General features: G+C 39.5%; 1 protein-coding gene across 1 annotated transcript in view; it reads left to right on the forward strand.

Annotated features, from left to right (window-relative positions):
* Positions 1-17,178, forward strand: part of JAG2 (jagged canonical Notch ligand 2) — a 68,531-nt gene that overhangs the window by 17,137 nt on the left and 34,216 nt on the right. Inside the window, exons 3-5 of the mRNA XM_066321649.1 lie at positions 8,536-8,590; positions 15,278-15,532; positions 16,490-16,550. Coding sequence (XP_066177746.1) covers positions 8,536-8,590; positions 15,278-15,532; positions 16,490-16,550 — 371 coding nt within the window. The remainder of the gene's footprint in view (positions 1-8,535; positions 8,591-15,277; positions 15,533-16,489; positions 16,551-17,178) is intronic.

Below are 17,178 nucleotides of genomic sequence, written 5' to 3' on the forward strand. Positions count from 1 at the left end.
AGTTGTGATTGGTCTCTCCAATGTATTTGTTCCAGTTTGCCCTTGGACCCAAAAAAACTCTTAAAGCCACTTTTCCCTTGGGCCAGCCAGGGTCTATTGAAGCATTTAGGCTTCTGTCACATACTCCTGTTATGGGAGTTTCCAGGCTGAAGAGTTTTGGCCAATTCTTTCATTTCTCTCATGGACATAACTTGATTCTTTGTTCCTTCTTCTTGCGTTTCTCTGGACCTTTTATTTTTACAGCCCCCTTTCTGGAAGATTTTTGTTTTTCTCTAACTTCTTTTCCTATCCAGGAGGCTCTTTTAAACAGACTTCTGAATATTAAGCAGTTAAGGTATGGGTAAGAGTGGGAGGCAGATCTCTTACTGTGATCAAAGAACTTGTGTTGAGTTTGTGAAGGGAACTTGCTTGGCTGGAGGAAGCTACATGGCTTTGGTGTATTGGAGTAGCTGGTTATCGTTATCAAAAGATGTATTTAGTGAAACCTTGCTTATCAATACAGATTTGCACAGAAGAACAAAGTCACAGGTGTCATTAACCTAGGGTTGTGACAGGCTCTGTGAAAATTAGTTTACAATTCAACAGGGTTAAAAGGAAGTTAAAATGAGATTTGCAACACTGTACTCCTACTGCAACAGTTGGTCCAAAGAATTCTGAAAGATACCATGGAAAGAGAAAATAATAAGACTAAGAAATTGTTTAAAGACCACCTAAAATGTAATTGTTCTAGTAACTGGAATAAAGTTACTGGTCATTTATCTAAGATGAACTTGAGTATTTTTTCATAAGCATTAAGCTTGCTTATTCAGTTGGGAAAAAAATAATCTTTCCTCTTTGATGTATTGATTATTTTTATATGACAATACTTTGATTGAGACTTGTGTCACAGTGAAGGTGCCTAGGAATGGCATAGGCAGAAGGCATTTGCAGTAAAAGAAAAGTGTTTCAAGAAAACTGACAGCTTATAGCATGGATTGGTATTAAACAGCGATGTTCTTGTTGTTCCTTGCTGGAAAATCTCAAGAAAGGCAAGTTATCATGGGAGTCCTGTATAGCTGAATTTTGACTGATTTTTTTTTTTTTCTTCTTTTTTTTTTTTTTGTCTGAAAGTATATGGAAAACAGATGATTTCTAAGTCGATCCTATGGTATTTGCTGGAATTTAAGTGGCCACAGTTGGCAGCTCAGACTTCACAGTTGGAACTTAATCTCCCTGAACACAGCAGAGATGTGTAGATGCTGGAATCAGGGGAAGGGGGATGGATAGGGTGGGGATGAATAGCAGGCAGCTATAAATAGCAGAGGCAAGCATTACTTCTGTTCCCTTGGACTAGCATTACTGCTATGTGTGTAATGGTGAAAGGCACCCCTTTAAAATAGGGAGGGGATCTTCTAGGGGCTGAGAGCAGATGAGCTCTTTTTCAGATGAAATTCTCATGTGACTGCTGTCTGGTCACATCTCCTGCAGGTTTTTTAAATGAGAAGCTAATGACTTGCTCCTGGTGCTGTGAAAACTGTTCCTGGGGTTCCTGTTTCCTTTTTCCTCAGGGATGCTGCTGCCCTGGCTGGCAGCAGCTGTCTGACAGGTGCTATGAGAGGTCAGGGCCAGTGCTGAACCAAATGTGCCATCTCTGACTTGCCATTTGTCACAAGATTGACTTGGCTGAGATGTGCTTTGAGTTTCTATCTAGGGTGCTAAGTTACAAGAAAGTTATGGAGTCTTTATTCCCATGGTTTAGCTTCTCATATGTAGATGGATCTCCAGAGGGCTCTCACTTTGCTTTTATGTGGTCTGAGGTTGACTGTATTAACGTCCTGCCATGAGGAGCTCTAGTCTTGCGTGGCATTTGGGGCTTTTGTGAAAATGTGTCACTGTTTCCTACAGGCATTGGCTAAAGCTAGTATGTGACTTGAGATGATTTTAAGAACTCCACAGCTGAAATATTTGCTGTCTCATGATATATGAAGACCCATTCACACTGATGACCTCCTGCTGCGTTCTGCCACTGCAGGAGGATCAGAGTGTCTTCAGACTTTCACCTGAGGATCTTACTGCACATGTGTTCTCTTGGTATGTCAGGATCCTGGTAGCTTGATCACTCTGGAGAGAAGCATGCTGCTCCTGTTTCATGAAACACTAGGCACTGCCAAAGTGGTGTTGTAATACTCCTTTGAGTTCCTCCTTTGTATGATCTTTCAGATGCAGCTGGTTGCTGGTAGGATTCTTCCACCTAGTTGCTGGGTAATTTTCTTTACCTGCAGCGAGTCTCTACCTGGGTGTTAAATTTGATATATTAACTCCAGGACTGACTCTTATTCACCTGTTGTTTTTATTTGTGCTCATTTTGCAATGAAATGATCTTAATAGTCTAGATTTCCCTCTGCCACCCCCATATGCACACACACTTACACACCCCTCCAGCTTAGGTTTTGCTTAGTTTGGTGGAGGAGTGGAATGAGTGTTCAGACTCATGTAGGTGGAGATATCAGCCTGTTGTCTATTAGCCATGGCAAAAAATAGCCCCTCTTACCCCTCCCTGGTTTTGCAGACTTCCTAAAGGTTGTCAGGTGGGGCTAATTCACAGAGTTCCCCTCACACAACAGTAGGGCTCCAGAGTTTGTAAACATCATCTTGCTTTTGTGACTGGGCCAAGAGGAGTATAACTGCAGTAATTGCTCTCAAATAGAAAACTTGGACTTGCTCAACTGCTTTCTGCTGCTGATGTTTGCAGGACTCTAACCCAGCCTTCCAGTCCTAACAAAAATTGTCCTGGTTTCCAAAGGGAAGGCTTTGTTTAGGACTCACTATGCTTGCTCCTTAAATGGAAAATGAAGATGTAGAGGATTGTCATCTTTATGATTTTTGCATGGTGGATGGTCTCTGAATTCAGCAGACAAGCTTCTTCCATGCAGGTGGCTGAAATATCCTTCAAGTTCCAGAAAAAGCTCCTTACCCTGTCCCTGTGCCCATGTTCCAAGTGGCCCATCCCAAATGTGGATGATTTACTCCTTCAGTAAAGGTCCCTATTATGACTTTATAATGTCTGTTTCTGAAAGATAAACCTGCAGACTGTCTGTCTGCCCTTAAACTTGTATTGACAATGAGTCCTAGATCTTAGAATCTTTCTTAGTTTCTTCCTTATTCACTTTCCACCTCTGGGTTATTCATGAGGAAGTTATATGAACTTGCTGCAGAGTTCCTGGGGAAGGAAATGGATTATGCTTGCCTTGAAGTCAGCTTTTTCCATGGCAAGCAGGCTGCCTGGGGGAGGGGGAGAGGTGCTGAAACAAAAAAAAGGGGAGGCAAGCCCCCAAACCTGTGCTTGTCTCCCTTGACTCAAAGTTTCTTATGAAAGCAAGTATGAGAATTGACTGTGCTGATCAAGACTTAGTGAACTTGGCTGCAAGAAATACTGGTGGTGGCTTGTTCCAGAAGCTACAAAAATTAACCTGCAGTAAGACTAGTGATATGCTGTCCAGTGTTTGGACAGTTGAAATGTTTGAGTACAAATGTTTCCTATGCCTGATTGAGGTTTGAAAAGAAACAGTATTTACTGGAGATGAGACCCTGCATTTACTGTGTGACTGTGGAACAAGAAGATAAGGTGGCCTTGAAATTTGTTTAGGAGCCACATTTTTCTACTTCATAGCTGATTCTTAAAATATTTTGCCATGTAGAAAATCCAGTCAGTTCTTTTACTTATGTGAAATTAATAATTTTTTTGTCTGTTAGCATAGAAGTCACAATAGAATGTTATTAATGCAGAAAACTTCAAGTATTGATTTTAGCTCAAACTTCACCTTTGGCATTTTTCAGACTCTTGAGTTGGAGAATCTAAGTTCTATATCTGACTGAAAACGCTGTCATCAGAATGATCATCTCTCTTGTGATGAAGATTCTCACATGACTGGTTTGCCAAAAAGAACCCTACCTTTTGAATGTTGATTTGCAGATATCAAGGTGACAGGAATAGTTCATGAAAAGAAAATGCCAAACCAATATTGCAGGTCTTGTTTCCCCCTCCCCAGAAAGGAGGTCGCTGGGATAGTTGGGGAGTGTTTTGTTTAGTGTAAACAGTGGAATAATGCTTTGAAGTTGTTTGTGTCAACACCAATCCTGAGGAAAAAAAGAACACACAACTGAGGCAGCATCACCAGGATAAACAGACTTAATTTGTATCTTTCCAAGCTACTTGGCATATCTGTTTAGTTAACTCCTATGAAGTGGCTCTTGCAAAAGCTCTGCTCTTCTGCAGAAGTGCACTGATGCTCTTCTGAGCTTTGATTTGATGAGCACAAATGATGATGTTGTGTTTAATCCTTTCCAAAAAATAAACCTAATCACCAGAGTCAGTAGAATCAAATCTGTTTCCAGTGCTGTATGTTCCGTACCTCCATCCCCTCCCCCTCAAATCTGTGCCATGGTCACTTTAACAATATTTTCTAAATATTTTGCTAGTACTAGTTCTAAATATTTTGCTAGTCCTGTTTGAAAATAACAAGATACTACTTCACAAAGCTTTTTGTATGTGTCAGAGCAGACTGGAATATGCATGTCCTGCTGTTCTATTAGCCTATAGCAAGAGTTGTGTGCAAGTTAAAGAAGCAGCTGTGATGACATGCCTGTGTGTTATGTGTAAGGCTTATGATTATGGGGCATTCTTAGGATACTTGTGTAGTGTTTTTTGTTAGATTTATGCATGAACTTGAGCACGCTTAAATCAACAGTCTCTGTGGAGAACATGTTCTTAAATAACTTTTGAGCAAGTCTGTTCTTATTAAAGATACATCAAAAAGCTAAGACACTGCTGGATGATGTGAAGAGGTTAAAGATTTGCTGTATGGGTACTGCTTAGGTTCTGGACAAGAGCTAAATTATTGCAAGTTGTGTTGCTGTTTTTTGTAAGCACAATTGAAGAAAGATGTCTGGTGTCAGGGTCTCTGATATAGATGAGTTACTTGCAGCAGATGTCAGTAGATGTGTTGGTTAGTCTGTGTTAAGACTTTCTGTAGAAGAGTGCAGGTGTGACTAATGTCAGCTCAGCTGATGGCAGAGTTTTTATAAAATAAGTATGGCCAGTATGAAGCTGGAAATATCCTTTAAAATTTATATCCATTTAAGTTATTAAACTCCAGTACTTTGGTTATTAGGTAAGGTTGCACTCAGGGTGATTGTATGGCTGTTAAAATTTCCACTAATAAATCATTTTGGTAGTAAAATGTGCTTCTGATAATTGAGCCATAAATGGGAAGCTCGCAGTGCCACATATGAACATATTTAGTAACACAGATGCTTTTTTGTAAGTTTTCAGCTGTCATTTTAAAGTGAAGTATAAAATTCAAAGACATGTAAGCAGATCTGGTGCAAGACTTGATACATGTGGTAGTGGGCAGGACTGTGCTTTTTTTAACAAGTGGGTTAAAGACCAGTTTTCTCTTTTGAGGTGTGGTAGTTGTAATGTGATGATCCATTGCACTATCACAGGGAGGAATTCCTCTTTCAACTTATTGAGCAGCTGGAGATGAGGAAGGGTGACAGATTGGGTTGGTAACCTTAACTATCTTCTCTAGAGGTAAAATACCATAAAATCAGTTTTACAGTTGCATTCTTGCTGTGTCTGTTTGGGTTTTTAAAGAGTGACTGTATAACTCAGCAGAGAGCAGAAGTTGCACAACTGAGAACTGTCCCAGCTGAAGCTGACAGTCCAGTATATACTCATTTGTCTATCAGTACTGAGTAGTCCCATTTGATTAACATCTCTAATCTCCTGCAAGCCCTCCTGAAAGGTCACACTCCAAATGCTTGTTCATGTGTGAACTGCCAAGTGCCAGCTTGGTCAGCTATAAAAGTAGACACAGGGAAGTGAAAGGATTTGAAAGTCTTTGTCTTGTCTTTGTTGTGTAGGTTCTTTACACTTATGACAGGTGGGCTGTGGTTCTTGATGGTGACCAGCTGGAGGATGGCCAAAGCAGATGCTGAAGACCAGGCCTGTGGGACCTGGGGCTTACAAAGCCAAGAGGAGGCAATATGACCTGTGAGGACTCCTCCACATTTTGGAGGAGCAGCTCTGCACCAGAGTCATAGTTGGTCGTAATGTACGATGAAGTTTTTTATAAGATTGTAAAGCAATCTTTTCTGCTCCAGGGACTATGCCAACTAAGACCATGAGGTTTGCCACCAGAGCTGTGGGTTTTCTTGTTTTAAATATCTTAAAGTGGGTAGAATGCCTCTTTATTCCCATTCACACTGTCCAGCATGATCCCACTGAACAGTGCATTGCGTGGAACTCTTTACCCACAAAAAATCCTTAGCATCCTGAGCACAGATACAAATCTGCTTTCAAATGATGTGATGGGGAAGCACAGATGACTGCTAGGCCTGTTTCCTAAGACAGTAAGTCCATCTTAAATTTTTTGCTTCCTTTTGTGGGCAGTCAGCTGCAACAGCCAATTTGCAGTAGGAAAGACCAGCCCTTACATAAGTAAATGGACATCTAGAGGCACTGGAGCACTGGTCTGTGCTTCTAATACAAATCAGTGGAACACAGGGAAACTAAGGGACATGTTAGAAGGTAAGTAGTTAAACGTGGAAGATGTGGATAACTTTGGACCTTGCACTGATCAGCAGAATTCTGCCTAGATTAGTTAATAATTTTGATACAAAGTAAGGGGACAGAATTTGCCAGAAGATGATGTTAGGGCAGTGTTATATCAAACTTACTTTCTCAACTATTCAATGTACTTTTTTTTTTTTTTTTTTTTTTTTTTAGTTAGGAAGAGGGGTTGCAGGTAGTGTATTCAGACTAGAGTAGGATCCTATCTGCTTCCCTAAGTGATGAGATTGGGGAGTGCAGGGAGTTGGAGGGTGAAGCAACTATTATACCTCAGAGGTAAGAGCCCTTTGCTTTCTCAGCTGATCTGAGTTTTCCATTTCCAAAGGCAGTACAAACCCAAGTATGTCCTGTCCAGTATAGTCACTGCTGACCTCCCTTTTCGCTTCCTTTCTGTAGTCTAATCTAAATTGTCACCACTAAACCTGTTTCTGTTTCAGTGATGTAAAATCCTCTTCCCTAGGATATGTCTGAAGCTGAAAACACAGCAGAAGGGCTTATTTTCAAAGGCTGAGTTGTGGTTTGTATCTTAATGTAACTGAGCAGTAGGAAAATAAGTGTATTTGAGTAGAATGATCTCTGCTGTAGCCATGGAAGACCTCTGACAGTGAGCCTTTCTGCTTGGAGTGCTGCACTGATCCTATTGTTGTTGCTGTTCTAAAATGGGGAGGTCTCAATGTTACAATCAACCCTCCTTGGTGTGGAGTTGGGGGGTGTATAAAGCACATAAGGAGCTATCTCAAAATAAAAGACTCATCTCTTGATGCCACAGTAAAATAGTCCTAATGCACCTTTGAAGGATGACTGAACGCTTATGTAATCCTCTTCCAAAGAGGGTCCCTGCAATTTCTTGGCTGAATGTCTCCGTACCCATGTGAATTTATAGATCTTTAGGCTGTGAACTGTGCACACATTAGGCCATGGCTCTGCACGAAGATGTGTATGGAGGATTTCAGGATAGTGGTACAATGACTCTTTTCTGTTCTCATTGGGTTTTCCTTGGTTTTGAATGTATGTGAGAATCTCTCTGTTACTTGCAGCACTTGGAAACTATCAAAGCTAGTCGTTTGACAGCTATTCTTGTTCAACTCAAAGCAGTTAAAATTTACCTGTGTGCATAACTTTTTTTCTAAATAAGTTTAGTATTTGAATATCAACATCTGTCCTACATATTTGATCATAAACCAAGGAAAGTGCCTGAAGCCTTGGTTTAGTGAAGTGAAGCCTTCATGTTTTTTTCTAAATCATTTAGGAACTGTCTCAAATCATGTTTTTTTTTCTTTCCTCAGGGGAAAGTACAGTACCAGGTGTGCTTACTGTAATAATTGTTTCTGTTGTGTCTTTTGTAGATTTGGTTTTTATGCTACCCTTTCATGAGAAAGTGTAAATTTTTGATAGATGCAGGATGAATTGTGTATTTCTTTTTTAGATCTGTTTTTCTGTAAAACAGATCTGGTATAGACTTACCTTACATGTGCTCTCTATATGATGGCTCTCATTCCTTTTTAGGAGGAGGTGATTCAGTTGTTTAAGTCTTAAATATTCCAGCTGTTTCCCAAGGTTCTGAACCTCATTTCATTTAAACCTTTTAGGGCTGCTTCTGAAAAGGATTTCTGTGGCTAAGCAAAGCTGAGAATTAGATGCAGTGGGAGGAGAGTAATAATAATTCAGTCCTCAATGTGTGTGTGCATGGAATGTTTTTTGTTTTGCTGTTAGTGTGGCTTGTCCCACAATTTTTAATGCTGTTATATTTCATGCTTTTGGGAAGATGCCTTCAAGGGCTTTCACATGACAACAGAGAAGTGAAATTTTCAACTGCTTTCAGTTGGCTTTCTTGTAGCAGTAATATCTGCTTATTTCAAATCACTTTGTCTGGTTATAACAGTTTTTTTTTACTGTCTAATTGGTGTCTTTTTTTTTTTCAGAGGTCGTTCACATTAATATTAGAAGCATGGGATTGGGATAATGATACAAAAGCTGGTGAGTATTTATGTAAAGCTTTGAAGTCTGTACTTATTCTGTGCTCTATGTGTGCAAATTGGGGAGGGGGAAAATTATATCCTCCTGCAATCAGCCATCCCTCCAAATCAGCACTAGGCAAACCTGTTGTCTGAGTAAAGGCTGTGTACAAATCCAAACAGTGACTATTGAGTTAGGAACTGTGAAAAATTATTGCTGTATAGGAAACAGAATGGACAGTTGTAAATAAAGCGTGTAATTGACACATGACTCCTGATAATTAATTTAAAAAAAATATTTAAAAATCATGCTATGTCTTTAAAAAAAAAGGGAAGATAATCGGTAATGTTTCACTTCAAATTCCCTTCTGTCTGCCTGTGATCATGCTATGCAATGATTTCCATGATTATGTGAACAATTAAACATTCTTGCTCCCCATAAGGAAAACATACTTCATGTTTTTGATGAAATTCTTCTAAATCATGGTATGATCCCTTTGTCTGTTTCTACTCAAGTACTGAAACTTACCTTGCGTTTTCAGTCTGTAAATGCTAATACTCAGTGTCGAGACAGGGTTATTGATCTGAAATGAAAGCAAGATTATTTTATAAATACTTCAAAATCATTTCAAGGTGCTGATTGCTATAATGGGACTCCAGCTTGAACCTGCTCTTTCTAAATGGTGTGCAAATATGTCTTAAAATAACCAATGCTTCTGGCTACAAGAAAATAATGATTCTCAGACTTGCACTGTTATTGATGGACTATTCATTTTGGTTGGGATCAGTGTAGAGGATGGTAAGTGTTTGAACATGAAGATAATGAAGAGGTTATATATGTCCCAAATCATCATCAGATTCTGTATCAGTAATGATGAGTTTTTACTCTGTTCCTGAACCCTTCTTCTGTTAGAATTAAGTTTGTTTTGTCTTGTTTAACAGCTCCTTAAACCTTTTTCTACTGGCTGTTCTCTTTACATCTCTGATGTTAATGTTGCTGCAACCCTTCAGTTGAGTTTGTCCACAGCCTTCTTGAGTGGCACTTCCTAAAGTTTGATGTAGTATTCAAAATGAGGTCTTATGTGTTGAGCAGAGTAAGCTTAAATCTTGAATAAGTTTAGATACCCTGCATAGTAACAGATTGGAGAAATCCTCTAGAATGCTTTGTTTAAAATATACTATGTGGTGTTGATTACTTTAAATGGTTTCCAGCTTGGGACTAATTTATCTAGGGGCAGCTAGTACAGCAAATATTAGAATATTCATGCCCTAGTTACAGAGGGCAAATGAGATGGTGTAGAAAGGACTGAACATGAAGAGACAGCCTATTTTGCAAATCATCTGTATGCATTCAAGTGCTGGATTTAATTTTTTTAAATTAGCTTCTTAATAAATAATAGCATTTTTACTTTGTTTAATTGTTAGAATTTGCAGAATCCTCTTGCAAATCTGTAGCTTTAAGCCCCAGATTTCTTCTAAATACACTTGATAGGAGGATAGTCACCTCAGGCTTGTGTTAGGTCTTTGTTATGCTTTTTAGTTTAACAAGCTCTAACAAATCTCTTTACTTGCATTCTTTTTTTTCCCCCTGAACTTCAGGCAAACAGGATATAGAGTGTCTTCTGGAGGCCCAGTGTGCCATCTCCTTAAATTAACAGTTTCTATGAACTGTGGGAGAGTATACAAGTGTCAGATTACAGTTAAGTTCTATGAGAAACTGCTGATGGAAAGTGGACTTCCCTTTAATTTAGGCTGCCGGAGAGGTACTGCAAAGCTGTATTGCAGCTGAAACCTTGAAGGCTTGTCAGGTGAATGTAGGAAGGCTTTCTTGGCCTGTAATTTGGCAGAAGACTAGCTAAGTACTTGTCTTGGTTAAATGTTTCTGTAGTCTGTTTTCTGATTCTGGGGTAGGGATGTGTTTCTTTGCCGTGCTTCAATTTAGATTAGGATATAGGATTCATAGGAAGAATTCCTTAATACTGAAGGTTTTTGCCTTTTTTTTTTTTTTTTTTTTTTTTTTTTTTTTGAGTGATCTTGGCAATGAGTCCTTTTGCCCTGTTAATCCATCAGGTACAAAAGATGCTTCTCTTGTATTTTGCAAGCACCACTGAACTGCCAGACAGGCACAGATCAGTAAAAATTCACTTGAAGAGGAAAGGGAATTCAGCAGCTCCTGCAGAGAAAACAGAGAAAAGACAATATCTGGTCCTGGAGAGGTGAAGTGAATGTCCGTGGAAAGTGTGACTCCCTGTCCATCCTGAGCGCTGTGCTGATCTGGGGATCAGGTTACATGTATCTGCTTCTGCTGCTGTAAGATAGATTAATCAAAGTAATTGCCAGAGTCTGTTTATAAGCTGATTAATTAGTTCTAGAGTCAGGTTTTGCTTTCCTTTAGTGGGGATGGGTAAGGCTGAAAGTTAAATGTAGGGGCTGTGTTCCAGCTTGGGCTCTCAAGTGGCGATTAAAACCCCAAACAACCCAAACCCCCCTATCCAAAGCGAAACAACCTCCCCAACAAAATAAAAACAAAACAATAGCAACAACAAAACCCAAACAAAACAACAAGCAAACAAAAATCCTCTCCTAAAACCCAGAAAGAGAAACTTCCAGCGAGCAACTTGGAAGTTCTAGAACTTTTGTCATTGTTCCCTCCCTCTGTGTCCAAGCATCCTGCGTTCTTCTTGCACTCAGTGAAGGCAGGGGGACTCGGAGCTGACCTGGGAACTACCATCTCAAGAGCAAGTCTGCTATGGCAAATGTTTCCCCTGTACAAATCCTTAGAGGATCCTTCAGCCCTGATTCCTGAACTACTCCTGTTTTTTCTTCCTCCTGTGGGCAGCAGGGTTGGCTCAGGGGTAAGCTTGTGGCAGTGTAGTGTTACCGCTTGTTTGCTTTGGGAGGGTGGAAGAGGGGGAGAGGAAACTGGCTTAGATACAAAGTCACTGCAAAGGGCCTGCTGGCTGTCATCTGTCACAGCAGTTCCACTTTCCAGGTAAGTTGCTTGCCTGGGCAGGCTTAGCAGAGGTCTTGGCAATGCCCAACCTATCCCTGCCTTGGCAGAGCAAGCTGGCATCTTCACGTGAGAAGTAACTTTCCATTTGACTCTGTGTCTACTGCAGGGATGCAGCAGTTGCTTTCCTCCTTCCCATTAACCTGTAGGAGACTAATCTGTCCATAGTGCTCGAAGACATTCTGAAGAGAACGTGCTTCCTGAGATGGGCACCTCCTGCTCCTTTGAAGTTCATGTGGTGTGTTCCCTCACAAACAACTACCAGCATCACCTTTTGTACAGCCCTGTTGGCTTGTTGGGAGTGCCTGACCTTTGCCAAGGGTCAAGGTGCTGATGGGCAGTGTTCTTGTTTGTAAATGGTGCAATTGAATACTCTTCAGATAAGGTTTTCTCTTCCAAAAATCAGATGCTCTGGGAACATTCATTAAAGGACTACCTTTTAGCCATCATCTCCTTTTATGCGAGCATACCACTATCTGCTTTTCTAGAGCTGCTTGTAGAAAACCCATTAAATCAGGGAAATTGCTGGTGGGCTGTTTGTGTGTATCTGAGTAGTGAGTGATGCTTTTTTACCGATAACCAGACAAATTCAGTTATGTCTTTACTTAGGGCTAAAAATAATAAATGTGTATCCCTAAGCAAAGTCAGATGTAGGGAGTAAACTTCTCTCATCAAAACAGGTGAGAGAGTCTGAGTATCTTCAGACACACTTTGGTATTGTGGGGGAGGAAGGAGAAACCTTGACAAACACGTTCTTCCCCGTGTTTACAGATCTCTCTGGAAGATGCGCTTTCTACATAGGATCAGTGTTAAATTTGATGTTAAACAAAACTCTCATACTTTAGTACTTAAGAATTTAGTCTTAGAAATGAAATGGCTTGGACCTGCTTCCCTCATGCTGTTTGTGACTCAGAGTAAATTATTTGTCTTGCTTATGTAGGCTGTTAAGCCCTACTTAATACTGATACAAGCTTGAGGAAAAACCCTTAAGACTCTGAATACATTCCTTTCTAGAAGAGCTTGTGAAGATAAACTTTGAGTGTTCAAAAAGATAAAAAGGCCACTCTTGGGTTATTTCCCCTGTTCTTGACCCCTGGTATCAAGAGGTCTGTTCTGCACAGGTATATTTGCAGTACCTGTGATGCTTGTTCCAGTTAGCTGGGTCTGATGAATCTCCATTAGCCTGAAGATGCCTGATAAGAATTTATTATATAAGCCACTCCTTTAATCTCAGGACCTGTTCTTCACTCCATCTGATGCACTTTGAGGAAACACTTTCACAGCAGTGGCTGCTGCAGCTGTTTATAAGGAGCCCGTGTTGCTTATAGTAGGAATGCAGATCTGTAATGTATATTTGCTATTTGTTCACTTTTCCTTGACCATCTGGTGATTCAGCATGTTTTGCTTTTTAATTTTTCAGATCAGTAGTCATTGGTGAAAAATCAGATTATTAAAGGATGCTGAGATCTGCCCAGGGAAGTGGTGGTGTCCCACTCCCTGGAGATATTTGAAAGACATATAGCTGTGGCGCTTGGGGACATGGTTTAGTGGTGGCCTTGGCAGTACAGGGTTAACAGTTGGACTTTGATGATCTTAAAGGTCTTTTCCAGCCTAAAAAATTCTGTGATTCTATCTAATTATTTAACTTCCGATGGTGACTGGTGTGATAAATATTGTGTTGGTCGAAAATAAAATGTAGGTAGCCTTTTGTATCTTGTAAGTGCTGCTGGATTACAGAGGAGCTCATGCACAGGAATGAGAGTTAAAGAGGAGGGATAGGCTTCAGTGTGTCCTGGCCAGCCATGAAATGTTTTATGCAGTCTAGTGCAAGCAGGCATGACTTATAGCTTGTACATGGCAATGCCACTTTTAATAATAAAGCAGAGAGATGCTGTGAGGTCTTAGTAACTGGAGTGAGTACCTTTCAGTGCTTAGTTAAAAAGGGGTTCTTTTTAAGTTCAATACTTTTTAATTTCAAGAGGAAACATTTTTATAGAAGCAAACTTGAATAAAAGATGCCAAGAGAGCAAGATACTTTGGAGAACCTGATACTTCTGTAACTATTCTTTTCTCTTAATATTGGAGAGGCTGAAAATTGTCACTTTAGTCCTTTTACATGCTGAGAGGAAAATGCCACTTTGCTAAGAGCTGCACAGGATTCCTCTAAACTGTCAGTAACATTCTGGCTGAGAAACAGTCACTCCTTGGGTTTTGTTTTCTAAACATTTGAGGTTAATGAGTTCTAGAAAGCAGCTGGGTAGGTAAAATGCGTTTGTTAAAGGTGGTAGCTTAGTATTGATTGCTACCAACTTGGCATATTCTATATTATGAATAATTTGAACTCCAGGCCTTATCTCGCTCTCATCTCAGCCTCTTGCTGTGTGCAGGTTTTTGGTTATTAATTTCTTTTAGCGTGTACTTTACATAATGTTTATTTAAAGAAAATAGGTGCTGAAGCTCTGAGCTGACAATATCATAGCTATTTCATAAATGTGTATGAAATTAATATATTCAAGTGGAGCTTCTGTACCTTCTTCTCATCCTTAAATAGTGTTTGCAGTTCCAGATGCAACTTGCAGTCACCTAGAAAAGCTGCCCAGCAGGGTGGTACCAGATTTGAATGGTGAACCTATTAGAAAACTTTTGTCGTTGGTGTTGCTCACTGTCTGCCCTTACCCCCCTCACTGAGCTTTGCTTATTCTCAATTTTTGCTGAAGCAATTGTATAATTTTGTTGTACTGTCTATAATTGTGTCACCTCCTGGTATTGAAGCTTCTATACAAAGAATTACATGGATGAAGATACAAAATGGATATTCATGTCGATGATAATACTTTGTGTTGGCAGTTCCTATAATGTTACAGCCTAGAATCCTCTTGTCCTCTGGGATATGTAATTCTTTGTGTAGGTTTGGCCTCAGTGAGTGGAGTCTGGCAGTAGCAGAGCTGCTGCTTTCTATGGGCACAAGGCAAGATGCTCACAGAGTGTGTTGCAACAGGGATCACAGTTAGCAGGAGTTTCACTGGGGTTGAAGATAAGGATACAGAGAATGTATCCTGAGAATGGCCCTTGACAATCCTGGGTTCACTTGTTTATTTTTTTTCAAAATGTCAAACACTAGCTGTGCAGTGTTCTATAGAATAGTTGTTAAAGATATATTTTCTTTATTTTAGATAGAATGATAAAATGGAAACAAGCTAGTTTATGTATATAATGCAAGCCCACTGGAACATTCACTATTGCTCAGTAATTTTGCAGCAAAATTAATACATTGTGTTTTGCTTTATTTTTAAAATTAAACTAGCAACAGAGAACTTTATCTCAGCTATGAGATTATGCAGATCTTGCAATTTTATAAGAACAAAAAGGAGTCAAGAAGAGTCTCAGATCAAGATAAAGCTGCTAGTTGTCAGCATGTGGGTGTGGTATGTTTGGCTGCCTTGAAAAATAAGCTATTTCCTATGGATTATGTTCCAGGGTTTTTTAATATTTCCTTTGGGACACTTTTTTAAATTGGCCTTCCTGTAATGAACTTTGCAAGGCAAAGGAAAATTCAGTTATACAGTAGATCTTTATCATCTTAACATTTTCTTTACTTGGTTTTCCCTTAACCAGTTGAGTACTTCTGATTGGATTCCATATGTCCTTGTGTGCTATCAAACTTAACCCCCTGTTGAATCTACCTTTCTTTCCAAAAAGGTGAAAACTTGTTAATAGAGAGAGTGGCACATGCTGGCATGATCAACCCAGAAGATCGATGGAAGACCCTACAAATTAATGGTCCTGTTGCCCACTTTGAAGTACAAATAAGGGTGAAATGTGATGAAAATTACTACAGTGCTCTGTGCAACAAGTTCTGTGGCCCTCGAGATGACTTTGTTGGTCACTACACGTGTGATCAAAATGGAAACAAAGCCTGCATGGAAGGTTGGATGGGAGAAGAATGCAAGCAAGGTAGTATCTTCCCTTTGTCTTGGATTAGCCCTGGTGTATGTAGAATAGGTGCAAACTGCAGTAGGTATTTCTATGGTGTCAATACTGTAGTATATTAATTTTAGCACTTAAAGGCATTGTCCTTTCAATGCAAATCTTTAAGTAAAACATCATCTCTGAAAAGTGGAGCACAGGATACTGTTTTTCTTCTAGTGTGTGCTGTGAATGTACCTAAACAAATGTAGTATTCAGGGAAACATCCTTTTACTAATTGTCTTTATTCAATGGTGGTGTTCATTCAGAGCAAAATGATGCATTACATCTGTTAATGTAAGATTTTATTGAAGTGATATCATCACTTACACAGTAGAGTTTAATCCTGTAAAAATGCACCCATTACACTGTTTCTGCAAATGAGACAGTTTTAACTGTGAAGTGTGCAAAGCTGAAAGCTTTTTGATAGCTCTTAATGGGAGCAGAAATTCAAGTGTAGTTGTCTCTTTTAATGTACCACTCAGTCAAATCTCTCTGGATTTTGCCTTCAGTAAGTAATTTTAGTGCTAAAATTACTTTAAATAGTCTTCTTTCTTCTTTTTGGTTTTCTGTTTCTTTTCAGTAAAAAGCTTGTCAATGATGGGGAGGAGCATTTGTAGGGCTTACTCAAAGTCATGTATCACTTAAAGTTTGGAATTTCCAGCATAGTACCAGTCTTATACCAGGTTTTAAAAACAACTGTATTTTATAAAAGTTTCAGTGGTGACACTCTTGCTGCAAAGTTTTTTGGTTGTAATGGTGCTGTGTCCTGTGAAATAACTGTCTGGAAGGACCAACTGTTGGAACATGGCAGAAGGCAATCTGCTTTGCACACAAACAGACAGGCTAAATGACTGGAGCTCTTCAGGTAGGGCTCCTGACTGCTGCTGTACTAATGGATACCTGGCTGCCCAGGCTGATGCCCACATCTTTTTGTGTCTACAGCTGTGTGTAAACAAGGATGTAATTTGCTCCATGGGGGCTGCAGTGTACCTGGGGAATGCAAGTAAGTCTGCATGCTTGAGTATCTTCCTTTATTTTGGGGGGGGTGGGGGGGTGGATGGGTTTGTGAGCACACATTTCTCAAGTGTTCTAAATGTATATTGCTATTTTTAAAAAGTCTGCTTTAAAATGGAAAAAATCTGTACAAGAATATGGATGGAAATGGATTCGAAGTAGATGTCATGTGTGTAAGAACTGCATATACTCTAAATTGTTTCATGATGCTATTCTATTTCTTGCCTATATTGGACTAAACAGATTTGCTTCATATAGTTCAAAACTGTGCCTTTATCAAATGAGAAAATTCTATATTTTATTATTATTATTATTTTCAAAATCTTGAGGATTTTTAATTTCTATATGTTTGTTTCTCTCAAATGAAAAGGGCAGCTTGCTCTTTAGACTGTTAGATGAGGAAATGCTCACAGTCCTAGAGCATTCAATATATGTTTGATCACCAAAATACAGTAAATTTTGCTATTCCAAGAAGAAAAAGGGTTCTGGTAAAAAATAGAGATACAGTAGCAACACCGACCTAAACTTTCGACCTCAGGTTAATTTTTTTGGTCCCTAAATATGAGAGAACAGAGTGAAATGTTCCCTTAACTTTGTGATGCAGCTTAAGTAGACTG

The sequence above is a fragment of the Sylvia atricapilla genome, chromosome 6 (assembly GCF_009819655.1).
Source record: "Sylvia atricapilla isolate bSylAtr1 chromosome 6, bSylAtr1.pri, whole genome shotgun sequence".
Taxonomy (NCBI): Eukaryota; Metazoa; Chordata; class Aves; order Passeriformes; family Sylviidae; genus Sylvia; species Sylvia atricapilla.